Raw genomic sequence first — 25554 nt, forward strand, 5'->3', positions numbered from 1 at the left:
AATCAAGGCTGGATTCCAATTAGGTGCTCCATGTCTAGAGCCATGCTATTATGCATGCTTTGAAATAGCTTACTTGGTCACTAAAAATATTAATGTCATTAATTACAACTCTGCCTTTCCTGCTGTGACAAGTCAAAACACTGCTGAGAAAAACTGTCCTTTGAAAAATGAATTAAAAAAATATAAATGTGCCATTGAGGGTCAGGACAAATCCATTAAGGTGGGGGTACTAAAATAAAACAGTACAAAAAACACTGCAGTAATTCATCTTGTTAAATATGTTCATGAACAGCTGATCCAATGCCATGCCATTGTTTCTATCATAACAAATCTTGTGAATGTGCTTCCTGCTGACCTTGCTGTTGCTGGTCACATCGCTGATGGGTCTGTTTTCGGTTTCTGTGGTGACCTTGGCGAGCTCATTCTCTGCACGCCGCAGTTGACGCTCCAGGTAGGCGAGTCTATGTTTGAGGGTGGCTCTCTCCTGACTCAGTGATGTCACACGCTCCGTCAGCTCCGAGTTCTCCTTCAACAACCTTTCCAGCAGATTGGGTGATGACGGCATGGACGGCGTCTATGGTAAGAAAAGTACACTAATTTTACAATAGTGCATTAAGTTTACATTCCTATATTGCTAGCTTAACGTTCATCAAAAAGCAATAAGGCACAGAGGTGTATTGCGTAGCACATTGATAAAGATGTCGATTATCAGGATGAGACTTTAAAAACTGTATCATTACTACTGCCTGTCATTTGCAGAATCACAGTGTAATAACCACTTGTGTACCTGCTGGTTCTGTTGTGTGCTGCCTGCCTGGAAGTTGCTTTGCAGATGCAGTGAAGGTGCAGTGTATTGCTGCCCTGTGGTTCGTCCAGACAGCCTCTGAGCCGCCATCTCTCTCTCCTCTCTTTCCAGTTCTGCCAGAGTGCGCTGCAGCTCCTGCATGCGATGCTGGTCCTGTTGCCTCAACATCTCCAACTCACACTAAAGTCAGAAATGAGTATAAGGCAGCGTGTTTGCATGTATCCAAAACTATCTTAAATATATTGAAAATAAGAGCATTACATTTGGAAAAAATAGTGGGTATAGAAAGAAATATAAGAACAAGGTTGACAATATTTTACCAGTTTGTTGTTGGTCCTCTCTTGTCGTCTCTCCCTCTCCACCTGCTCTTGCCTCCCCTTCCTCCTCTCCCGCTCCCACTGCTCATCCCTTTCCCTCTCTTTGTCTTTCAGCAGTCGCAGTGTCTCCTTTAGCTCAGCCAGTTCATCCCCTTGGCGCCTGGACCGCTCTCGCTCCACCTCTAAAGCACAACTGGCATCCTGTTTCTGCTCCTTCAAGGTCTCCATAGCTACACGATGCCGGGTGGCGGCCTCCTGCTCCCTCAGCAGGTCCTCTCTCCTTGATCTGTCCTCCTCTTCCCACTTCCTTTTGCTTTGCAGTAGCTCAGCCCTCAGTTTGTCCATCACAGCAGCCAGCTCCGCCGCCTGCTTTCGCTCCTGCTCTAGCTGGGCGCGCATGTCAGAGATAAACTTCTTGTCTCTGTTTGCATCCACCTCATGTCTGCGGCTGAGTTCATCCACCTGTCTGGAGCAACAGTCTCTCTCTTCATCCAGCTTCCTGTGAGCATCTGTGAGCTTAGAGTGACTTTCTGCTGAGCGAGACTCTGCTTCAGCCAGGAGGCGCTCAAGACGAGTCTTTTCTTGCGAGCTGACCTCTTGCTGGTGAGCAGAAAGTTGGCGTTCATTGTCTAGCTCCTTCTGGGTGTCGTCTAGGCGTTTCTCCAGCAGCACACTGCGGGACTGTTCAATCTGAAGCTCCCGTCTGAGGTTGCTGCAGGCCACTTTCTCCTGCTCCACCTGACCCTTCAGAGCCATGACCTCTGACCTCTGCTTCTCAGAAGATACGTGCAGAGCCTGGAGAGGGAAGACGAGGATCATCTTTCAGAGTTTAAAAGCTCAAGCACACAAAAACACTGAATTCTTCACATTGTTTGATCACTAAAGCTCAGTGGAAACACTATAGATTAATCAGGTGCATTTGTTTTCCATGTTTTTACTCTCAGGCATTCCAAGTTGTCTTTTTGGCCCCTGAACCAAGTCAACCATAGGCATTTAACATCAGGAAATGTTGAGTTTTGTTGACAGTAACTGACATCAATCAGGAAGACGGCAAAGAAATGACTGGAATATGATATCTGCCAAAAAAAGAGAAACTCTGAGCAGCAGAGTGGTGAACATGCAATGACACTGTTGTACTGATGGAGTCAGTGCTGTGGAAATGTAGATTAAATTAAATTTACCATGTTGAGCTGTTGTCTGCTACAAGTAATTCCACCCTGTTTTTTGCTGCTATTATTTGATCATTTGAATTCGGACTTTTATATGAGAATTTGTAGAATATTCAGTATGCATGTTTTTGTCCCAGTCTTACCCCTCTCCTTTCCTCCTCCTCTCTGTCCTTGCGAAGGCTCAGAGCTCTCTCCTGCTCCAGTTGTTGCTGAAACTCCCGGACTCTGGTTTGCTCCTTCCTCAAAGCTTCCTCACCCTCTTCTAGAGCCAGCCTAAGGAAACGGACAATTCCAACATTACTTTTCACCACTTTTTATTGTATTACATAACAGCATGTTTGCATGAGTGTGACAGAGGCGTGGTAAAGACAGCAAAACCAAGAGGAAGTGAGGAACCAAGATTCCCTAAACAATGTTAGAAAAATACAAAACACATGATTTGAAAATTAGAGATCTGAGCAGCTACACATCTTGTCAGGTATTCACTAGTTCACATGAGAAAAAATAACAAAGAAGTCAATGAAATTACATCCAAATAAACAAAATTATGCTTTAAGTTAACAAGAAATGCAGATCAAATACGCAAAATCAAATGAACATTTTTAATACATTGAATGGACAATTTTAGCATACTGTAACATATAATATGTTAACTTGTTTACAAAGTGTGCTTGAATGCTGTTCTTCCGTGTGTGTAATGTACCTGAGTGACTGTATTTTGTTCTTTTGCTCTTGTTGAGTGTCGTGAGCACTTTTCAGTTGTTTCTGGTTCTCCTCCAGCTCTGTCTTCAGCTGGGATTCAACTTGTCCACAGAGATGATCTCTGTGCCGGTCATCATCAACTCTGGAGTCAGTCTGAGGAAGAAAGAAGATAGCGATCAGTACAAATAATCAACAGGAGCAAAACACAAATTAAAATATTAAGATGATTCTCTCTTACCTTACACCTAAAAGAGGTGAAGGAATTTCACACATTGAAGACAAAATTATAGTGCTATGCGACTAATTTAAAACAACAATTCCTTTCACAAGATGATAATAAACTCTCTAAAACCACAGAAACTCACCTGTGCGTGTCTCTGGGCCATTCGACAGAGCAGCTCTCTGAGAGCAATCACAGTCTCCTGCAGTGCCCTCTTCTCCTGCTGCCAGCTCATTGGAGGGTTGGAGGATGATTTGTCCTGGTGGTCCAGTAGGGTGGAGCCATCGTCATAATGATGCTGTGTCTGACTCAGTGAGAAGGCTTTTAAGTCTGAGACATGAGGCTGGGTTGAGGAAGTGGCACGACGTTGGGACAAAGTGAGAATTCGGCAGCTTTCTTGATACACTTTCTTCAACAGACCCTGTAGAAAGACAGAGAACAAAATCGAGTAAAATTTAGGCTTACTGCCAAATAGAATTACTGCTAGATATAAATGAGGCCTACCTGAAGCTCAGGCGACAACAGGTCATCGCTGTAGCTCATACTGCCTGCAGCACTATCCGTGTTAACAGTGGGGTTAATTCCTCGGCAGCGGAGATACTCAACAAACTGAGCATCCAGCCTTTCAGTCTGTTCTAGCTCCACTCTCAGCCTCGCACCCAATTCTGAACTCACATCTGAAGGACAACAGGAGAACAGAAGAGTTTAGTAGATAAGTCTGGTGATATTGTATATATTTCCTGTCAACAAACTCTATGAAATGTTTGTGTTCCTGTATGAGTTTGTCAAAAAGCACAGTGCCCTGTCATGTTAGAAAATAATTTTCCTTGTTTAAATGAAAATAAGTGTATATTTCAGACCAGTTTTTAAAGATTTATATATTCAGTAGGAATCAATGGGCTACAGGCTGTGTACTCCAGACAGCTTAGGGAAATCAGAAAGAACCGAATTATCCTTATCCTATGATAATGCGTTTGTGACAAATCTATTACAACACAATGGTCAGAATTTTCTAGAAGGGCCAAGTCAAGGAAACTGGACTTGCTTTACATGCTTCAGAACTTTTCACCTCTCATCCAAAAGACCTTATCAGTTCTAAGCAAGTCCAGTTGGCTTGACGTAGCACACTTCTAGAAATACCGTGACCTGGTTGACTGCAACAACAGTCACACAACTATCAAACTCAGAGTGGAAATACTTACTGCTGCCATATCCATCACTGGCCCATTCTGGTGCTGACAAGGAGGAGGTGGAGCCAAGAGGAGATGAAGGTGCGGTTAGGTCAAGTCCTTCCAACTCACGCACCTATGAAGAAAAGAATTACAAAAAATTTAATATTTAAAAACATCTGAACCAAAGAAAAGAAGCTTCTCACAAAATGCCACAAAAGGTATGTATGGGAAAACCACATACTTTATCAGTGTCCAGTGAGTCGAGCATGGAGAAGTTGTCAGAAACCGACACAGAGCGTGGGGAGTGGGTACTCTGTGTGGCTGGATCTGGGGTGATGGTCCTGGAGTGTGGAGGCTCCATCACAACCCTGGGAGAGGTCTTGACGTTGGCGAAGTCCAGGCCTGTGCTGTTCAGAGCGCTGATCTCCGACAGACGGGAGCCGAGAACAGAGGTGTGGAAGTGCTCTGCAATTCTGTCTTCGGAGCATTCGAGTCTCCTTAAAACCTCTGGAGAGCTCAGAGAGGCTTCATCACGAGAGACACTCACAACGTCTTCAAAAGCTCTGTGAGAAATATCTGATGGATGAAGAACATCAGGCATGTCATTATGAGAGCTTATTTCTGTTGTGATGCCATTGCCTTCAAAGGTTCCTTGTTGAGTTTTAGTCCTATAAGGCTTCATCCACACTAATATGTTTTTGTTTTAAAATGTCTAAAGCCTAAACTAGTCCGGTGATTTAGAACCCCTAAAACAAAGACCTTTGGAAACGTGCCTGACCCTGTTTTAAGTTGAAAATGCCGGGATTGTGTTGTAGTCTGGATGAGTGGAAACGATGACGCAGACACCCACATTTGCTTCCTGGGTCTTATCAATCACAACATTTCCAGAAGAAATAAATATAGACAGGCAGAAGCTGCGATGCATTGCTGTCATATTCCACTGATCCACTACTTGGCCTATAAAAAATGTCCACATTTTTTGAAAAAGGCTCACTATGTCTTCTCAGAACCCAATATGACATCAACAAGCTGCTTTTGTCGAAACAACAACCCAAAACCCAAAGATATTTACTTTTCAACAGAACAGAGAGAACACAGCTGTACATTTCACATGTCATAAGCTGGAAACAGAAGTACGAAAATAGTTTGGGATGAAATTTTCCTGAAATCAGTTATCAAACCACACCACATTCCTAGCCTAACAAAAACAGAGAGAGACAAATAGCTGATAGCTCAAATAAACTTAATTACGCTGGTGTCATTGGCATTAATGTGCCACAGGACTGAACAGAATCTGAAAATATAACAGCAGAGGGTATTTTTGAAGCATCATTAAGGACTCACCTTTCTGTGGGTTTCCGTGTTGGTGAGTATGTGTGTCCTGTTGGTGACAGTGTTGTCTGAGTTGCTGTAGTTCTCTTTGCTGGTATGCCAGTTCCTCTTCCTGCACTGCCAGGTCTTCTTGTAGACCTCGAAGTTCCGCCTTCAGCCGCTGGTTATCAGTCTCCAGGTTAACTAGGGCTCGGTCTTTGGTCTGAGGAATGAGGGATATAAATAAGTGACTATCCAATGCAACTTATATGATATTCTACTCGGTTATCATATATGTTCCCACCTGTCCTTCCTCGTGTAGTTTCTCAGCTCTTTCTGTACTGGTAGTCAGACCCTGTTTCACGGCAGTCAGCTCCGCCCTTAAACCCTGGTGCTCTGCCCTCAGTATGACAAGCTCAGCCTCCTTATGTCTCAAGGCAGCATCTGCTTTAGCCAGGGTCGCCTCAGCATGGGTCTGAGAAGAAGCGAAACAATTCATATAAGCAGCTAGCATCAACATAGTGCCTTTCTTAGACTAGCATTCACGGGACCCTGCATCCACATGCCGTATTTTAACTTTATTTAGTTTTCAGTTTTTCCTGGAAAAAAAACATCAACTATCCTTTACACAAGAGCTACAACAGATTCCTGGTTTGCAATATAAGCAGCAATTTAATGAGTACCACATGTACATGCTATGTTTTATATTTGATTCAGTTTTCTATGTCTACTGCTAAATACCTCTTTAGTACACTATAACAATGTCTACATTTGCTAAAAACAACTCTGAACTTGTCAAAAACAGATGAGACTGCAGGGATACGCAGCAGCTCAACATGCATTACAGACTCCACGCTTTTTTAAACAACCACAACTTCTTCTTACCACATCCTGCCAAGATTAGATGTAAAGAAATGAAAAAGAAAGTCCATCAGAGCTTTAAAAACAACAGCTAACAAAGATTTTCCTCCTGCTTCCTCATTTTAATGTCACTTCCTCTGCGTGTTAGTAAGATTCTGCCGTCTCGGGATCGACGCTGCGATGACGTGTTACGGCAGTTAACTATAAACAGATGTGGTCTTGCCTGCAGTCGTTAGCACAGCTGTACGCTAGCAAAAAAGCTGCAGCAAAGTATTTCCTGTCTGGGCAGGGGGCATGTTGAAGCAGGTTTATCAATGTTATTTGAATTATTTGTTCAGGGAAAACACAGACCCAACACATCTGCATGATCTTCTGACCACATTAAGGCCAAGTCAGTTCCAACCATCAAACTCTAGGCAATTAATCTGAAACTTAGATGTGGTAATTTTCTAGATATTTATTCCCTTAAGTGTTCTAATTCAATTTGGAAGCGACAGCAGGTTGCAATCCTGTGTAGAATTATACTGTGTTTTTAACACTGAACAGAGTACAGTGAACAGTGTTGTGACAGTACTGAACCTTGCAGCTGACACTCACCAGCACTTCCTTTTGAGCCTCTTCTTGATTGCTTTCCCTCTCATTGAGCTGAATCGTCAGGTCCTGGATACAGGCTCTCATTGATATCACTTCCTGCCTGAGCCTTTCAATTTCCTCCTGGAGCTTCCCCTCCCTCCTCCTTAGCGCCTCACGTTCAGCAGAGAGCTCTCCCTTCACAGTCTCAAGGGTTTTAATCTTTGTCCTTTCCTCAGCAACCAGCTCCTCCATGTCTGCCACCTCAGCTCTCACCTCCTGGACTTGTCTCTCAAGAGTGAGACTGGTTTCTCTGAGTACTTCCATTTCCATTTTCATCTCCTGCTCCTTTGTTCTTAGACTCTGGATCTCGCTCACGCTCTCCTGTTCTTTCTTTTGGAGTTCCATAATCAGAGAGCTGAGGTGGGTGTTCTTCTCATGCAGGGTGCTCATCTCTTCAGCTTGAACTTTGCAACTGTCCCTCTCCTCTTCAGATAGTTTCCTCTTCTCCCTCTCATCTTCTATCTGTGCGTTGACCTCCTCCAGCTCAGTTTCTTTGTTGATGAGGAGACCTTGGAGTTCATCCGCCCTCTCCCTCTCAGCTTTTAGTCTCTTTCCAAACTCCTCCCCGTGACCTCTGTACTCTTCCTCCTGGGTGAGCAGTAATCGCTCTAGTCCTTCTTTCTCTGCCACCGCGATCTCCAGCTGACTCTGAAGGGCCTTGAGATGTGATCGAAGGGAACGAGATGCGGCGGAATGCGTCAAACTGAGCTCTTGCTTCAGGCTGTTCGGTCCTCCCCCCCTCTCTTGTTCCTGGATGGTATAGTGATGAGGTTCGGGGCTGGGAGCTGGCGAGGGATTGATGCTGTCGCCATCCTGAGAGTCGCTCACTTCATGCAGGTTGGGGCCTAATGTGGCGAGTTCTGCCTGCAGTGTGCTGATGACCTCATGAAGGCGCTCCTCTTCTTCTTGTTTGTCCTCACGCACTCTCATGATTTCAGACTGAAGGTGTTCCACCTGTGAGCGTACATCCTCAAGCTCAGCCTCCAAAACCTTTATGTCAGAAAGATTAAAACAATTTATTACACAGTTACATTTTTTATCACAACGGGCACTTAAACAGTGTCTGCACGTATTCTGCGTGTGCTTATTCTGACCTTGTTGTCCTTGGTGTTCTCCAACTCGTGTTCCAGTCTTTGGATCTCATTGTTGAGGTGGTCGATCTCCTGATTTTTCTCCTGGAGTAATGCTGAGGGGAGGGTCTCATCCTCTGGATCCTCCACCTCACTTTGCTCCTCTTTGTCCTCCTTGAGTATGGTGAGAGCTGCCACATTCTCCTGAAAGCAAGAGTACATACCAACTTAATTTCAAAGTTGACTTCAATGAGAGAATTAATATACAAAGCAAAATCAATATAATATGAGTATGAAGACCTTTTGGGATTAGGCAAAAAGAATGTAAACAATCAATTTGCATATATACTATCGAGAAAGTAGCACTTACCTTCAGGGCAGCAATTTGGTCTTGGAGCTCGTTAACATGAGTTGAATTCTGATTGGTCAGTAGCTCCAGCTGAAGTGTGAGGTGTTTTAGTTCAACCTCTTTGATACTCAAGTCCCTCTGCACATTGTCCAATTGGCCATGTAGGATTTCGACCTAAAACACATAGAATTACTTATTAAATCAAGACATAAAATACAGTTATAGTTCTATAATTGCACCATAGTTTTCTGTACTGAACTTTCAGAGGTTTCTAGTCCCCCTGGATAAAAAGGTGGATCAAGTCTGCATAGTTCTACACATTTTTACACAAAGATGGCACTGCAGCCAAATGCATCAACCAACAACTACCAGCCCAAATCATCTGACCAACCATATACCAGCTTTGCAATAAAATCACACGGACCTCTTGCTCTTTGCTGTGTAGGCTCTGCTGAGCAGTATCCAGGGCATCCCTAAGCTCCTGAGTGGGGTCACGCACGTTGTCATGATAACAGTGCCTTGTCTCATCCAGTTTGGACTGCAGGGCGGAGATCTGGAGCCTGTTAGTCAGCTGCTGCTGCTCCAGTGCCTGCTTATCCTGACGAAAAAAAAGAGCACATTTATGAGAAAAAGAACACAGAGATGTACACATTAGTGTTAAGAGTGACTTCAAGTTTATATTCAGGATGGTGTTAAGTCTGCATTCTCTTACTTGTGTGAGCTCCTGCTCTCTCAACTTTGCTCTGTGGAGCTCTTGTTCCAGTTGACTGAGAGATCGATTACTCTCAGCGCTGTTGAGCAGTGCTTGCTCGAGCTCCCTGATTCGTCCGGCTAGCTTGTCTATCTCCTCATTGCATTCTGCGAGGTCGCGCTTGGCTTGCTGATTGGCTGCCAGCAAGCAGGAATGGTCCTCTGTCTTGTCTTTGATGATAGTTTGTAGACTCTCCACCTGCAGAGACATGGAGGGGACAACATTTTGTGATAACAAGTTTCTAGAGTTTTAGGCAAGCAGAAAGGGATTTGCGAATGGAAAACTACATGATTTGTAAATAAATAAGCCATTCCAGGTCTGCAACCATTGGTACTGAACACTGAAGATTAAGCCATTCCAGACAGCAGTGACGTGTAGGTGAAAGACAAATGAAGTGCGAAACAGAAGCAAATTAATATTAGCAAATGGACAATGAAATGGGAATAAATGTAGAACTTCTGACAAGCATGTATGAAGACGGAGAGTTAATCTATGGATGATTGCAAAGAAATAATGAAGTATGATACACACCATGCAAAGAGTCAGAGGAGCTACTAGAAGTATGCTACAGCTAGATTTCATACCTGCAGTACCAAGTCCTCAAACTACAGCAATCCATTCGGCACAGGGATAAACACACAGTAAAAGTCAGGCTCATTGGCAAACAAACAATGCATTCATCACTTCAACCTCTGTGAGTACTACTTAATACACTTAAGTTAAATGGTTCATAATCCCATCAGCAGTGCATTAGACTAAAAAAAAAACATTAAAAGCACACACACACACACACACACACACACACTGCAAATGCAAGCCACTTTTATTATTTTTATCTAGAAACAGAGCATTTTGTACGATATTGTCTTGTTGACAAACATTATCTTATTAGATGCATATACTTCCTATCAAATGAACGGTTCTCACCCTGTGTCCTTTGTTGTCCACACTGGCTGTCTGTCTGAGTTGCGCCTCCAGCCTTCGGATCTCCTGCTGGAACTCGTCTCTCTCGTGTTCACGCTCCACAGCCTGCTCCTATATGCAAATGAACAACTTATGTGAAGGACTGTCCACTGCATTAAGCAGCAATATTAGAAATTGCCTGCGACACTGTCAAATAGGACTAGAAACAAAGTTCAGTGACAATGCAAGACCATACAAAAGAGAGCAGATTTATGAATAATTAAACTTCACATTAAATAAGGGAAGATTTTAACCTTCCAGATTATTTTAATTTGTAAAGAAGTGCAGAGGCCTAAAAACTCACTTCTATAAACTGCCTGTTGTGTTTCAGCTGTTTCTCTAGGGCTTGGATCTGCTGGTTGAGGTCTTCAGTGTTGGTCTTGTGGTGCTGCTCTGTCTCCAGGCCTTTTGTTTCCTGCTCGTCTAGCTCTCTCTCCAGGGCCCTGAGGCGCAGGGACAGAGAGCTGTGGTCCTTCTCTGCCTGCCGCTGCAAGTCCAGCCTATCCTGGGCCAAACGCTCAGTCTCTTCCAGGAGAGCTTGAAAAGGAAGAGGAAGGTTAGAGCAATTGTTGCTATGTAAACACATACACAGAATAATTTCAAGAAGTAGGCAAAACATAAAAGAGGAGTTAAATATGTACATACTGTCCCTTTCTTCCTGAAAAGGCACTAAATTCATTCTCTTTAGCAGCTCTGAACTAGAACATGTGTTCAAGAGGTAAAAAGACACAGCACTCCAAGACGCTTTGCTACAAACTACTGTAATGGTAGTGTTACAAACAGCAATGTCACACGGCACAGCAAATATACTGCATATTCATCCCCACCCCCTGATCACACACTCATACGCCACTCTGACCCACAAACCTGCATCGGGATCTAAATTGAGCCGATGGCCTACGGAGAGAAGACACATCTGAGCACAGACATTACATAAGTGTGCGGTCAAGATCACTAAAGAGGTCATATAACATTTTATGCAGACAGAGACATGATTTTGTGCGTGCTTCACTCACCCTTCTCCCTCTCTCCGAGGCCAGAGGAGAGATGCTCCTTCTGACGCAGGAGAAGTGTGTGCTCCTCACTGAGCTCCTGATGCTTCAGTCTGAGGCTCTCCAGCTCTGTGGTAAGTCCCTGCATCTGGTGCAGCTTCACCCTCAGGTTCTCCAGCTCCTCCACTAGCCTCTCCTCTTGTGCCTCCTTCTGCTGTAGGGACTCCTCTAGGACAGCCTTCTCAGCCACATAGCCATCCAGAAGGCCTGAACGCAAGTCAAAAAGTTTAATGTGATTCTCATGCTCAGCATCATAAATAGCTGAATTCTGTTTAAACTTCAGTATAAGTGGTGAAATTGGAGCAGAGGCACAGGAGTAAGGCCTGTTAACAGTCAGTGGATTAACTGTTGTAACTTAGCAGCATGAGTTAAGTGAAGCAGAGCAAGCGAGGATACAGCACTCACCCTCTGCCTTGTGGAGCTCCAGCTGGAGCCGACTCTTCAGCTTTGCCTCCTGATCGAGCTGCTCCAATAGAAGCTTGTGCTGCTCAAGGAGATGGGCGGAGTCTTCTTTGCCCTGAGAGAACTTTCTCTCCAGAGAAAGGTGGACATCATGAGTCTGCTCCAGCTGGAGAAAAATCGAGAAAACCCTTGATTATTAGACAGCTAACAATACTAAAAAAACGGAAAAGAGCAATTCAAAACAAGGTTTTTGTGTGGATTGTTGAGATATCAGTAGGTCTATACATTCCACCTTTACCTGTGTGTTGGCTTGGCTGAGCAGCTCAAGCAGTGTGTCAACAGTTTGACGCAGTCTGCTGCAGGCACTCAGAGCTGCTTCTTCTCCCCCAGGATTGATCTGAGTCTCTGAAACCAGCAGGCTCTCACAGAGCAGATGGGTCAGCTCCAGGTCATCTGAAGAAAAGTCTGCCACTGAAATACCTACGAAAAGAACAAGTCAAAATTAATTGTCGCATTGATGCAAATATTTTAATTGTAAAACCCTCATAAAACTGTTTGGTAAACACAGTTCATTGGCAAATGATTAAATTCTGTTTTTATTCGCATTATACACAGCATTCCAACTTTGTTTTGGAATCAGGGTTGAGACTGAGCTAAAAGAAATATTGGTGCGCTGCAAAGCATAACATAACAGGCCCTGCAACTTCATGATGAATCTGACGCCAACAGACCTGATTCTTGTGTATCTTTGTTCCCTGGTGAGCTCCTCTGCAGTGTAGCCTGCTCAGATGTTTTGGCTCTGGCACTGATCTTTTGTCCAATCAGCTCCTCGGTTGCAATGGTGCTGCGAACCATCTCAATCAACACCTTCCTCAGCTTTTCATTGGCCTGGTCAAGTTTACGTCTGGGGAAAAAAGGCACATCATAGATTCATATGCCAAGCAAAGTACATGACTATGTTAGGAGACTAATTATTTGCTACATTTAACACACTGGTGTCCCTTTTTTTTTTTTTTTTTTTTTTTTACATTTAAGTCAAAACGGAAGTTCAGAAACAAGAAAATTTCCAGGTTACTAGCTGTGACTGACAGCAAGTGTTAATATCTCACCATAAAGACTCACTTACTTTTCATCTTTAGCCATGTTTAAGTCATCAGTGAGCATCTTTAGAAGGTTGCCTCCCTCCTGACTCTCTCGCTCCCTTCGTTGGAGGAGAGTGTCCAAAGTCTCCATCTCTGCACGCTTCCCCTTCAACTCTCCCTGCAGACATCCAACCTCTGCTTGCAGCTGGAAAAAAAAACAGACAAAGAGACAGCCTGTTCATTCACCCAACACTTTAATAAATCTATTAACTGCCTTTCTCCCACCTGTGCTATGACACCTTTAAAAAGTACCAATGTGAGCAACTAAGTGCCAGAGAGAGTAGAAACAACAGATGTAAGCCTAATTATGCCAAGAAATTTAAAACATAATTCATTAAATGAACACCTCTCTGCCAGCTCATTTTGTTTGATCAAAAAGCATCACATCGGTCACAAGAGAAACAACAGAATCGCAAGGCCATCAACATCCCATCAGTGCCAAGAGCTTGACAAAAGCAGAAGACATGTTGCGCATTCAAAAAGAAAGCAAAACCAATCCACCTTATCAAAAGATGACAACCAGTATCATTACACAAAATACATTCAATACATATTATATACCACTACAAGACAAGAAATGCAGCCTGAAGCATAAATACACACACATTCTGACTGTAATCATCACGCACCCTTGGCAGAGGTACTGCAGTTAACTGCCAAGTCAGTGTGGGATTGAGGCAAGCCAACGAGAGTCACTGCTGCACTTTCTGTCAGAAGAGTCTTTACAAGAGTTTTCTTCCATTGCTCCAGTAATTTTTCTTACCTTTCGTTCCTCGACCCCTTTCATTTTCTGCCTGTCCTTTCACCACGTCTTCCCTCTTTTTTTCCCTCTCCCTCCCGCTTCCATCCCATCAAACACATCTGATGCAGCCACCTGCCTCTACAAAACAATGCTGTTGCCGTGACAACAGCACCCTCCCCACCTCTCTTAAGCTTCTCTTTGCTAACCTCATGGGTGTGTGTGTGTGTGTGTGTGTGTGTGTTAATAACTCACTAGCAAGTGGGGCAGGTGTCATGGAAACAAATGTATCTATATATTAGGCACTTTTATGCAGCTTTTGCCTACAAGATATAGGTCAGATTTACAGAATTACAAGAAGAAGAAACAAAAATTAAACATTTATTTAGGAAGTGAGTCCATTGCATTCAAAAACTGTTTTTTGGAAACAGAAATGTAATCTTTAGGGGGTATTGTGTGACTACCTTGTTAGTAACATAGGGAATAATAAACGGTTAAGTTTCAGTACATGTCACATCTCCACAACAACCAACCGACAAATTGAAACTTTGATTATATTCTGCCTGTTCTAGAAGTCACTGGAGCACACAAAAATGAATAGAAAAAGACAGAAATGTGATTGAATCCATGTTGCTATGCATTAGAGTTTATAGACTATTCTGGCATTTGAAGTCTGTATAATTACATGATCATTAATCTGCCAGTTATTGCCTGTAATTAATCTTTGTCTACAAAAATGTCATACAGGGTTAAAAATGAACATCACAATTGCCTGAAGCCCAGTGTGACATCTTCACTTGTCATTTTTGTCAGATCACAAGTCCAAAACTGCAAGATAACTGGTTTATTTTACATAAGAAGAAGAAAAGTAGAACATGTCCACAACTGTGAAGCTGAAATGAGGGAATTTTCAGCACTTTTACTAGAAAAATCACTGAAAAAAATTAACCACTTATCAAACCAGTTGCTGATCATTTTTCTGTCTATTGACTTATAGATTAATCATTTTTTTACTTTGGTTCTACCACGTGCTTCAACCAAGAGACCATGACCAAACATACACCAGATTAGTGTGGTCATTCATTGATATGTTAATTTCTTTAACAAGATGTAATCCTATGCAAGGGAAGCCTAGCCTATGGATGCTATGCCATGACAATAATTTTCCCTTACTCTTAATTCCCAGAACAAGTATTTTCACCTGGCCTTCAGTGTTTACTGTAAGTCACTATAACTTCTCATTCATCTCATTGATTTTGAACCACAGCACCCATGACACAATGCATTTTTCTCATACCTTTTCAATTGCACTTGAACATAATAACGTAAAACCTGTAAAAAACACTAGACAAGGTGGGGATTTTTTTTTGTGTGTGTGTGTGTGTTTTTTGTGTGTGTGTGTGTGTCTAGTACCTGGGCCACCACAGCGTCTAGCTGCTGAAGCTGGGCAGTGAGCTGGCTCATTTTTCCAGTGTAGCTCCGCTCCGTCTCCTCCTGTTCAGATGTGAAGCTCCGCCTCAACTCCTCAAGCTCCGCCCGCTTCTGCTCTTCAAACTCCGTCTTCAAAGAAAGCAGTGATGTTGGTAAATCGATTTAAAGATGTAGTTCGCCATCTTAAAAAGCTGCAGCACAGTGTAGCTTTATTTGTTCCTCAACTGAAGAGATCTCTGACCACGTCTCACTGGCTTATGCCGACTACTGGCTTGCACATTTCAGATGGTCAAATGCCAAATGTCTGGAAAAAAAGTACCTTCAGCCTTAAAACCTTCTGCATCAGAGGATAAAAAGCTTAGATCCATCCATTTAGCCACCGTTCAGATGGGAGCAACACAGACACATGCACAGTCCAGCAGATTCAGAGAACAGAGAGACAGACGGACAAGAACACTTCTCCATACATGATGGTGGGATTATGTGGAAACTGGGTTTGAATAATTCCCAGTGGGACAGAATCCAAGAGAAAGAGCTATCCCTAGGAACAAACTGGTGCAGCTGGAGCTTAGAGAGGGCAATGCCACAACACACACACACAAACACACTACAGCTCTCAATAATCCACAGCTATTACATAATGATGTTCAAACAGGCACTAAGAGTCAAATAAAAACACAACTTAAAATAAACTGGGAAAGATCATTATCATATTTTCCACATATAAGAATGATTACATGGAGGCAACATGGCTGCCTTACTTGTGTATGACTATTAAAGATCTTTAGCAAAAGGATGCCTCAAAGCAATCCACACTGTCATCCTTTTCCACATCACTCCTAAGCATCTTCTTCTACCTTCTGTTGATTAATCTTGTCCTGCAGTCTCTCCTCTGATTGGACTTTGAGGAGCTCCACCTCTTCTAGGAAGTGCTGACGTTGCCTTGATGACTCCTCCTCAAGCTCCCTGCGACACGCCTCCAATTCTCGTGCAGAGACACCCCTCAACTCCTAAAGCAGAAACATGACACATATTTGTTCAATTCCACCCAAAAGAAAGCACATGTTGCACAACATTAATGGCTATCCCGCCTAACATATCAATGTACTGTATACAAGGAAACCTGAAACATCCTCATCCACCAGCTTGATGAAGGCAAGACAGTTGAAAATGTTTGGTGAATAAAGCATGGCGTGCTGGAGAAGAGCTGTGTGATGTGTTTTAATTTTGGTGGACTTGAGTCTCAATGTAGGACAATGTATTTGCGTAATACCACAATATTCAGTTGGTCAAATGGTCACATTCATAGTGCTTTACAGAAAAAATCCAAATACTCTGTGCCTCTACACACAAATACCCCATTATAAAGGATGAACAATAACTCTGTGTAATCCCCTTCTCTAATGGCCTGTAAGAGCCATACAGACAATAACACTACTGAATAACACTAAAAACAACTCGCAAGGCAGAGCATTAGACGTTAATTCACCCTGTAAAAGACAAGTTCTCTCTCTCACACACACACACACGCTTGACACACCTGTAGCTGGAGTTGGTGCTGTTCAATGAGTTGCTCTTGTTCAGCAGTGTAGGTATGTGAGAGCTCCTGAAGAGCAGCACTGTGTTGTTGCTCTAGTTCTAACACCTGAGAACGAGAACACACAGGGTGCAAAGAAATCACCTGATGATCAGCTGATCACTTAAACAACATCAAAACTACTTACCTCAAAGATTCACTGTCAAAGGCATTTGAGGAAATTGATTTATTAAATGTATTAACGCCAGCATAGGGGTTTGTAATATGGATAAAATCCTCTCACAGATGGGCTATAATGTCATGTAACATAATTGGAATGTATTGTGATATCTTTTTATATTGCCCTAACAATACATATGATGACACATTTCTAGAAAGGCAATTGAAAAACAACCTACAGATACAATAACCAGACAGTGTTTTTCATAAATCCAGTGAATTAAATACCCACCACTTTTAGGTACTTTATCAAACTGACACAAAAATCAGAAAAATCCAACACTCATATGCAGACCACCACCACAAATATACTCTCAATCAGTGGGACCACTGTTTTACATATTGAATGTAAAGACATTTAATTTTTGCCACTGAAAATAATGTTTTCCATTTATGTCAGACTTCAGATTACTATGCCCTGCAATTACATGTGCTGATATTGCACTTAAATTATATCCAGTGTATAAGAAAACCAAATTAATCTAGCAATGACTGTGTACCTGCTTCTTCAGGGTCTCCAGTGCTCTGCAGTGTTCAGTATCTAAGGCCTCTTTTTGAGCAGCCAGCTCAGTCTGTGAAAACAAATCATGGAAAAAAAACATTTATTTCAGAGAATTTTACATCAAAAGTTGTCAATTACCTGTACTTTTTCTTATTGACTGAAGATAATTTGATGACTGTATACCAGATGTGAGCCAACCATCTTCATTTTCTCACCTTGTGAACGTGGCTGAGCTCTGCTGCCATGGCACTAAACTTCTCTATGTGCACCTGAGCCAGCTCTTTCCTCAGATCCTCCCTGATGGACAGCTGCTCTGCGGTGTAGCGCTCTATATTCTGCTTATGCTCAGACTTCTGGCGACTCAGGTCTTGACGATGCCTCTCTTCAAGTTGCACCATTTCATCACGCAGTGTCTGAGATTGAAAGTATGATGGCATTCAGAAGTACTTACAGAGGAACCCTAAACAACTGAAGTGTTGTGCACTTCTGAAGAATTTCAAACATTGCTAACATGAAGCTTAACATTATGTTTTACTTTAAGAAATGTAACTTCTTACTTGCACTTCCTTCAGGTATGTGGCCTCCAGAGTATCCATATTACCCAGCATCCTCTTTTCCAGTTCATCCCGGTCTTCCTGGTGCTTGCGAGCTAACTCGGCTTCCAAAGCTTCCAGTTGAGCCTGATTGGTCTCCTGAAAGACGACCTCCAGACTTTCAAGGTCTGCCTTTTGTTTGGAATTCAGGGCCGCTTCCAAGGCAACAAGCTCAGCGTTGTGTTTGGATTCAAGCTCAACGGTCATAGCTGCAAGCTGATCCCTGTGACTGGCACTGAGTGAATCTAGCTGTGCTTTGTGTTTGGCACTGAGCGTGTCCATCTCTTGGGAGTGTTTGTTCAGTAGTGTTGCTCTCTCATGTTCCAGTTCAGTTTGATGTTTGTTCTTTAGCTCCGCCATGGAGATTTCATATTTTTGGGCCAAACTCTGCTCCAACATCGCTTTTTCCTTCTGGAACCTGAACACATAGGCAAGAAAGGCAAAAGGTATCCCAATTGTTAAAAACAAAGCATTTTAAAGGGTCCTCAAGATGAAAGTGGAGGTGTCTTTGTTATGATTTGAGGAAAACCATGATGCCAGCACTGCAGCTGAACAAAAACAACCAATATGATGGTTTATTTTGACATTTGTATATAATAGACATCAAAAGAAATAGATTTTTAAATTAAACACATTAATTCAACAATGAAAATAATCTGTAGTCACAGCCCTATTGCCCATCTGCACCTCTTCAGGTGTATGTTTTGTTTTTGAAAGCCATCCATAAAACCAAAACAAAATATAATTCAACGTGACTTATGTATCAGGATGTAAACCCTGACAAACCACTGACCTCAAGCTATAATCAAAATGAGCAAAATGAGGTACTTGCAACACATAAATTAACTTTTACTTCCGCAGATATTCCGTATCATGGCAACCAAAGCATTGCAGCTGAAACAATGTTGCATCACCAGAGTGCTCCCTGCTGGGCATTTTCATAAGAGCAGATAGCATTTTCAGCTAGAAATTAACACTTGTGGTGGACACATCCCCTGAAGAATTTTGAGCCTCGATATAGCTCACCTCTCTTGAGCTTGGCATAGCTGCTCCTCACCCTGCTCCTGGAGGACAGCAGTAAGCTCCTTGATTTCTGTTGCCATGCAGCTCTTTGCCCTTTGCAGCTCACTGCCATACTGGGCCTCCAGTCTCTGCTTCACTAATAGGACCTGTGGGCCTAAAAGACAAACCCAACATGTTACGAGCTGTTGGAGGACCACTACTTGAATGCTTTCCACTCCAAAAACTTCCCATCTGACTGGAAGCAATAATTCTACTGACAATTCATGAAGTCTTATCTTACTCTCATCGTTGTCCAGTGCAGCCTGCAGAGACTTCAACTTCTCCTTCTCCTCATGAAGTTCCTTTTCAAGGTGTATCCTCTCCTTCTCCATGTCTCTGTCAAGGTCTGACTTCAGGGCACAGAGCTCAGCTTCATTCTTCTCTTGGAGCTCCTCTCTCAGCCTCTTCATCTCATCCTGCACTTGTTCCCTCTCCTGTTTAAGAGCTTCAGGAGGACTGAGCTCCCCAGCAAACTCCTGTTTTAACAGTGGGAGTTGGCAGGAACTTGTAAGAAACATGGTTTGACAAATCTGTGTTACTGTTTAACTATTAGTACATTTTTACCCTTTGTGTGTTTCTGTGCATTTCTGCATCGTGTTGGTTACTCAAGGCAGCCAGTCTGTTTTCCAGAGTGTGGATGATGGTCACCCTTTTCTGCAGCTCCTCAGTGTGACACCACATCCTCTGTTCCACCTCAGCCTAATAAAAACGACCATAATCTTGCATTACATTTCACTCCATAAACTCAGTGTGTAATTTGTCATATAGATTATCTAATCTTTTCTCACCTCAACCTGCCTTGCGGCCTCCAAATGAACTTTGGTAAGATCTGTCAAAAAGAACATTTGAGGAGTTATTTAACTTTAGCAACTTCTCAAAGCCAAATGGCATACGTTTGCATTTTATATTACGTATCTGCGAAGTACCTTGTAAGTGACGGTCAGAAAGTTTGGCTTTGAGTTGCTCCAGCTCCAGTGCATGGCGAGTCTTCATCTCCTGCAGCTCTTCATAGTAGTGGTCAGTGAGGTCAGAGTGTACCTAATGCACAGGTAATGATATAAAAGAAACTAAATGGGGACATAAAAGTGCCATATACTCCATTGAGAACTGCTTGTCGGATGGTCAAATTGCTTCTGAGACCCCCTCCAGCCACATCTTTCTGCCGATGCATTGGACGGGGGGGTTGTGTTCAGCAATTTCTTTAACTTTCTAAAACAGACAATTCAGTATTCACACCCTCCTTATGCTGTGATTGGCCAGCTGTTCGAAGGTGATAGAGGAGGATTTGATCTACAACTATTTTGCCTTATGAAGTAGTTCACACTGTGTGCCAAGAACCTCCCTGATACTCACCACTTATTCTATTTTTGTGGAAATAGAGGCATTAAAGATTGAAGATCTGAGTTTGTGTCTGACCTGTTGTAGCTCTTCCTTAAAGGAAAGAGCCATAGAAGATCGCAGATTGGCAAGCTCCAATATGTGTTTCTCCTCCAGCTGAAGGCCCAAACTGTCAAGCACTTCCTGTATAGTACATAACATTATGCTTAAAATACCTTGTGATCGAGATCACAAAACTAATGAAGCGAAATATGCAGGAAAAATTTACTCCACTGTTTTGTTAAACCTGACCAGCAGACATCAAAATTTTATTGTGCAAATTTGACACTGCAAATTCCAAAAGCAATCCATACCACAGAATTATGTCCTGACAGCAGGAGTTCAAAATGTCTTAGACACTTAATTTCCTTACATAATATGTGCTCACCTTGGGTTTCTCAAGTTTGAGGTCAGTATCAGAAAGCATGTGATCTTCTTCCTCTTCAGCTTGGCTTTGGGATATGAAACTGAAACAGAGACCAAAGGCACTGACAGTAAATGATTTTTATCCAAGTTTGCATTATGTGTATCTAGTCTTACATATAGACCTACAGGCATACCTCTCATCTGCAGTTTTAAGCACAGATTCTTCCAAGGCACCTTCCACCAGCCTCAGCTGGAGCAGAGCAATTTCCTCTCTGTAGTTCTCCTCTGTTACCCGCAATCGCTGCTCAAAATACCTAAAGGAGGTAAGGCAAGTATGATTTGCACGGGTTCAGTAAAAGGGTAGGAAGAGGAAATGTGACATAACGGGCAATTGTAGACTGTGGCCAATACAACGCATGCCATGCAAACCAAATCAGTGACAAACAACCAGAGTTTGAATAACTATGCAAGGACAAACAATGGAGGTTAAAACTTTTGTGAGAATACATGCATCAAGACTGTGTGTATCTGTGCCTACGTGGTTGTTTGTGCACTCATACCTCCTCAGGCTTTCCAGCTCAGCCTCATTCTGCTCTTTGATTTCCCGCTTTTGATCATTAAACTCTGCCTTTAGGCGCTCAATGTCGTCAACACGAGATGAGCGAGCGAGCAGCTGCTCCTTCAGCTCTGTAGGAAAATATGGTTGACAACAGAGACAGAAAAAGGTAAGAACACAGTAACTGGAAATACACACACGCAGGGGGAGTGCAGTTTTTCAAGCTTTTTTTTCGTCTCTTCTGTGTCATGTCACACCACAGACAACAGTCATTGTTAATTAAGTTTTATACAACTTATATTTGTTTAATTTTGATTGAATCAATTTAATTTTGAATATCTTTACTGTGAGTATCAAAGTAAATGCAGTAAATGAATATACAGAACCGTCAAGCTCAAGGCTGGTGAATCAATCTCACCTCCCAACTCTTGGCGACTAGTCCTCATGCTTTCCAGCTGGGTCCACAGCTGACCTACTTCTTGTTCTGAGCTCTGTTTTAGCAGGGTCTTCTCCTCCTGTAGCTGCAAAATCTGGTTGACGGAGAGGAAAAACTGTGTTGTAAGTTTTCTATTGTTTTATATACTGCTGTTAGCTGAAATGTCTTTAAAATGACAACACAAAAAGAAATTAAGTTCTGCTAATCAATGCAAGGGCCTGTGTACTGAAATAATTAAAGACCAATTTATCTACATGTTAATGTGATTGAGTGAACTCACCACTTGCTGCAGTTGCTGTTCCTTCTCCTCTAGATGGAGTGCTTGCTGCTCTTTCTCCTGCAGCACTGCCTTGTGACTGGAAATCAACTCCTCCTTAGCACCTAAGCAGCATTTACAACAGAGTGAGCAAAGCAACAAGTTACATAAACTAGAACAAAAATACATTGAATAACAAGCAACTCAGTGGCCATGAGTTGGAAATGAGCATAATTCTAATAGCTCTACTATTGGCAGACAGAAATTAGGTAGTCTTCAAAATCTCGACTGCTATCAGCAAGTCAGCATGATTGTTTCTTGTATTTATAGTTCTATTTAGACATGGAAGATACAGATTAATTTTAACTATTAAAATAATTCACTTAGAGGATTGTGCAGCCTTAGTGGTAAAGTAAAGTATGCACTGAGTGAGGAGGGGAGGCTGGAAAGATTGTCGAAGGATGACAACTTACAGACAGCAGCATCTCTGTCAGCCCGGGCTTGTTTCAGCTCCTCCACTAGTTTCTGGCTCTGCTCCTTACTGGAGGTCTGGAGTTCCTCCAGCTCAGCCTGTGACTCCTGTAGCTCTGAATGGGTCTGGGACAGAGTGGCCTGGACATCAGTAAGAGCTTTATGGGTCTGGGATAGGGAGGCCTGTGTGCTGGAGAGTTCTATTTGGGCGGCAGTAAGGCTGTTCTGGGTCTCTGAGAGAGCTGTCCGAAGGTTTGACTGGGTGCTCTCAGCTTCCTTATCCCACAGTGACCTTAGAGCCTGAGGAAAAAAGGACCAATATGAATTGAAATATATAATACAAAAGACTAAAATATGGCATAACTTCCAAAATATTCCATGCAATGGCAGTGCAGATGTTTACACAGCTTCAATTCGCCTTTCAACATTTGTATAACATGTTTTAAGAAGCTTTACCTGTATCTTTTTGGAATGCTCTTCCTCCATGGCAGCTCTCTGCTGAGCAACAGAAGTCTCCCACTGCTGCTTCAAATCGTCTGAACATACAGATAAAAAACGCATGAAAAGATTCACCCACATCAGACAAGCTGAAGGTTACATCTGTCGTTGTGTTCTACTTTATTCTGAACAAGTTTCTGAAGAATGAGGGTGACTCACCCACATCCGTAATGGCTAACATGTTGAGTAGACACAGAACACAGAAGGAACAAAAGAAAACCACTCACTCATGTCTTGTCGGTGCAGCTCATGCAGTCTCTCCTGCTGCTCGTGGTTCTGCTGTCTGATCTGATCCAGTTCGAACTGATGCCGGGCCTGCAGAAGTGCACTTTCCTGGGAAAATGTCTCCCTCAGGGAGGCCTGGACCTTGGTGAGAGCGGACTCCTGCTCCTGCTGCAAGTTTACCTGGGAGTGCTCCAGCTGGGACATGTGGACGCTGGTCAGGCTCACACGCAAGGCTTCAAGCTCGCTGATCCTCTGGATCTGAAGGAAATTAAAGCATAAGGTGCAGTTTGCGTCAGAGCTTTTCCTGAGTCTTGTAGTGGCTGCATCGGTCTTATATTGTGTTTTATTTGTTTTAAGTCATGCCCTTTTATCATGTACAGCACTTTGGTCAACTGTGGTTGTTTTTAAATGTGCTTTAGAAATAAATTTTGATTTGATTTATATTTACATTTTAGTCACTTACTGACACTGTTATTCTCTGTACCTATTTATAACTGGTGCAAAGTAGAATAATTGCTAAATCTCTTAAGTTACAAAATACCACTATTAAGTACTAAGGAGTACAAGTGAACATAGCTGACTATCAAATAATTATGTAAAGGACGAACAAAGAATGGATAGAAGTGATATTTTGCAGCATGCCGTGGCTGAGGATGTCCTCATTCTGTAAACACATGAAGTATACCTGGTCCTGCTGCAGTTCAGCCTGGTGGGCAGCCTCCATGCTCTCCCTCAGCAGAATAAGCTCCTCACTGTGTTTCGCAGTCAACTCTGAAACCACCCTCTCATGCTCCCGTTCAGTGACCTGGGGGAAGAAAGAACAAGAGACATGACAAGCTGAAAAATAATGCAAAAAGGGACATCACTTAGAGACAGGAGTTTCAGCTGTAGCATGTCGTACTGGGAGTGAAGTGCTTGCTCACAATTATTCAGACTTGATTGATTGATTGATTTTAATACCTGTTTGATTAGGCTGATCTGTCTCTTCTGTTCTTCCTCCAAGATGACCTGCCGCTTCAGCAGTTCTGACTCCAGGTGAGTGTTCAACTCAGAAACCTGTGAATTTATGCAGATAAACATAAAGGAAATTCCAAGACTAGAAGGCACTCTTTCAAAGATAACACAAATGCTGCATAGTCCTCTTATTTTTCATTTCAATAATGCTGACAAGTATTAAATCTGCATCTGGATCTGTATTAAATAAAATATATATATTAAAAACATTTTTTCCTCCAGTTAGTGTGGCAGCTCATGAGAAAATAGCTTTCTTAAGATGCAAAAAAACAAAACAAATGTAGTCAATGTAGGTTTCAGCACCACGTAGTAACACATGTTACACTGCATGTAATATACAGAAATATATAAAACACAAACAACTGAAATAAAGCAAATTTGGGTCCTGAGAGTTTTAAATCAAAACATTTACATGAAGCTCATACAGACGAATGCCATCATAAACCTGCAAAATTAATAGCATAATCCCACCTCTTGTTGTTGTTTCTCCATCAGGTCTTTTATCTCCTGTTGGTGAGATGACTCGAGCCTTTCTGTAGCCTCCTCAACAGCCACGGCCTGCTTCTCCAGGAGAGCCTTCACCTCCTCCTCCCTCTCCCTCCTCTGCTCCTCCAGGTGATGCCTCACATCAAGGAGCTCCTTCTCCTTCTCCTGTCTCTCTTCCTCCCATTTCTCCTTCTCTTCAGCCAACTGTAAAAATAATTTTGTGCATTATGTTAATCTCTTCACAGTAGTAATTAAATAAATAAGCTGCTATTACACTATATATCTTACCTCAAAATCCTTGTCTTTTAGCACGTTCTCAAACTGCTCCAGTTCCTCCTCTAGGACTTGTTCCATTTTTCTAATCTGCTCATCCATCTCCTCTTCTTTTCTCCTGTGCTCCTCCCTCTCCTGCACTGCCTGGCCTTGGGCCTCCTCCAGGTTGGCCAGGTTTTGTCTCAAACAGACAGCCTGAGATTCCAGTTCATTCCTCTCTTTTTCAGCACTGTCCAGACTGCTCTGGCTCTTCTCCAGCTCTTCCTGCAATCTTTCCACCTCTGTTTGAACATTCAAGACCTGTGCACGAGTAATTTTAAGCTCCTTTAGTGTTTCATCCAGCTCCATAGTCCTTTGACCTAGCAGGGCTGCCGTGGTTTTATGCGTCATTTTTGTCTCCTCAAGCTCCGACACGAGAAGTTCACAGTGAGCCTTGAGAAGGGAAGGAAAGGAAATTCCTTTAGCTTTTCGAACATTACACTCATTTTTCGTATCAATTCACTGCCTCTTCCTTTTGAAGCCTTTGGCACGAATACATTATATAACTGCTGCTATAACTGTATATTACCATTTCCATCCATTTAAATCGAGTTG

At 42.5% G+C, this 25554-nt stretch overlaps 1 protein-coding gene across 4 annotated transcripts in view; it reads right to left on the reverse strand.

Moving 5' to 3' along the window:
* Nucleotides 1–25554, reverse strand: part of pcnt (pericentrin) — a 37787-nt gene that overhangs the window by 4276 nt on the left and 7957 nt on the right. For 2 of the 4 annotated variants that reach the window (XM_041953459.1, XM_041953457.1), the window contains 48 exons: nt 24976–25392; nt 24673–24891; nt 24148–24243; nt 23873–23992; nt 23190–23445; nt 22921–23000; nt 22467–22764; nt 22018–22118; nt 21720–21831; nt 21306–21432; nt 20940–21059; nt 20768–20846; nt 20419–20523; nt 19929–20040; nt 19791–19831; nt 19567–19701; nt 19244–19478; nt 18967–19117; nt 17905–18358; nt 17563–17760; nt 17346–17417; nt 16630–16734; nt 15947–16099; nt 15072–15218; nt 12904–13064; nt 12509–12681; nt 12076–12257; nt 11781–11943; nt 11340–11582; nt 10628–10860; nt 10288–10395; nt 9945–9965; nt 9322–9558; nt 9034–9207; nt 8631–8783; nt 8285–8464; nt 7155–8180; nt 6001–6171; nt 5730–5919; nt 4627–4961; nt 4416–4518; nt 3718–3890; nt 3359–3634; nt 2995–3146; nt 2435–2564; nt 1126–1917; nt 788–985; nt 356–574 (listed from right to left, as the gene is read on the reverse strand). In XM_041953459.1, coding sequence (XP_041809393.1) covers nt 356–574; nt 788–985; nt 1126–1917; nt 2435–2564; nt 2995–3146; nt 3359–3634; nt 3718–3890; nt 4416–4518; nt 4627–4961; nt 5730–5919; nt 6001–6171; nt 7155–8180; nt 8285–8464; nt 8631–8783; nt 9034–9207; nt 9322–9558; nt 9945–9965; nt 10288–10395; nt 10628–10860; nt 11340–11582; nt 11781–11943; nt 12076–12257; nt 12509–12681; nt 12904–13064; nt 15072–15218; nt 15947–16099; nt 16630–16734; nt 17346–17417; nt 17563–17760; nt 17905–18358; nt 18967–19117; nt 19244–19478; nt 19567–19701; nt 19791–19831; nt 19929–20040; nt 20419–20523; nt 20768–20846; nt 20940–21059; nt 21306–21432; nt 21720–21831; nt 22018–22118; nt 22467–22764; nt 22921–23000; nt 23190–23445; nt 23873–23992; nt 24148–24243; nt 24673–24891; nt 24976–25392 — 9726 coding nt within the window. The remainder of the gene's footprint in view (nt 1–355; nt 575–787; nt 986–1125; nt 1918–2434; nt 2565–2994; nt 3147–3358; nt 3635–3717; nt 3891–4415; nt 4519–4626; nt 4962–5729; nt 5920–6000; nt 6172–7154; nt 8181–8284; nt 8465–8630; nt 8784–9033; nt 9208–9321; nt 9559–9944; nt 9966–10287; nt 10396–10627; nt 10861–11339; nt 11583–11780; nt 11944–12075; nt 12258–12508; nt 12682–12903; nt 13065–15071; nt 15219–15946; nt 16100–16629; nt 16735–17345; nt 17418–17562; nt 17761–17904; nt 18359–18966; nt 19118–19243; nt 19479–19566; nt 19702–19790; nt 19832–19928; nt 20041–20418; nt 20524–20767; nt 20847–20939; nt 21060–21305; nt 21433–21719; nt 21832–22017; nt 22119–22466; nt 22765–22920; nt 23001–23189; nt 23446–23872; nt 23993–24147; nt 24244–24672; nt 24892–24975; nt 25393–25554) is intronic. The other 2 variants (XM_041953460.1, XM_041953458.1) reach the window with 2 other exon arrangements.

This window comes from Chelmon rostratus, chromosome 15 (assembly GCF_017976325.1).
Source record: "Chelmon rostratus isolate fCheRos1 chromosome 15, fCheRos1.pri, whole genome shotgun sequence".
NCBI classification, from domain to species: Eukaryota; Metazoa; Chordata; class Actinopteri; order Chaetodontiformes; family Chaetodontidae; genus Chelmon; species Chelmon rostratus.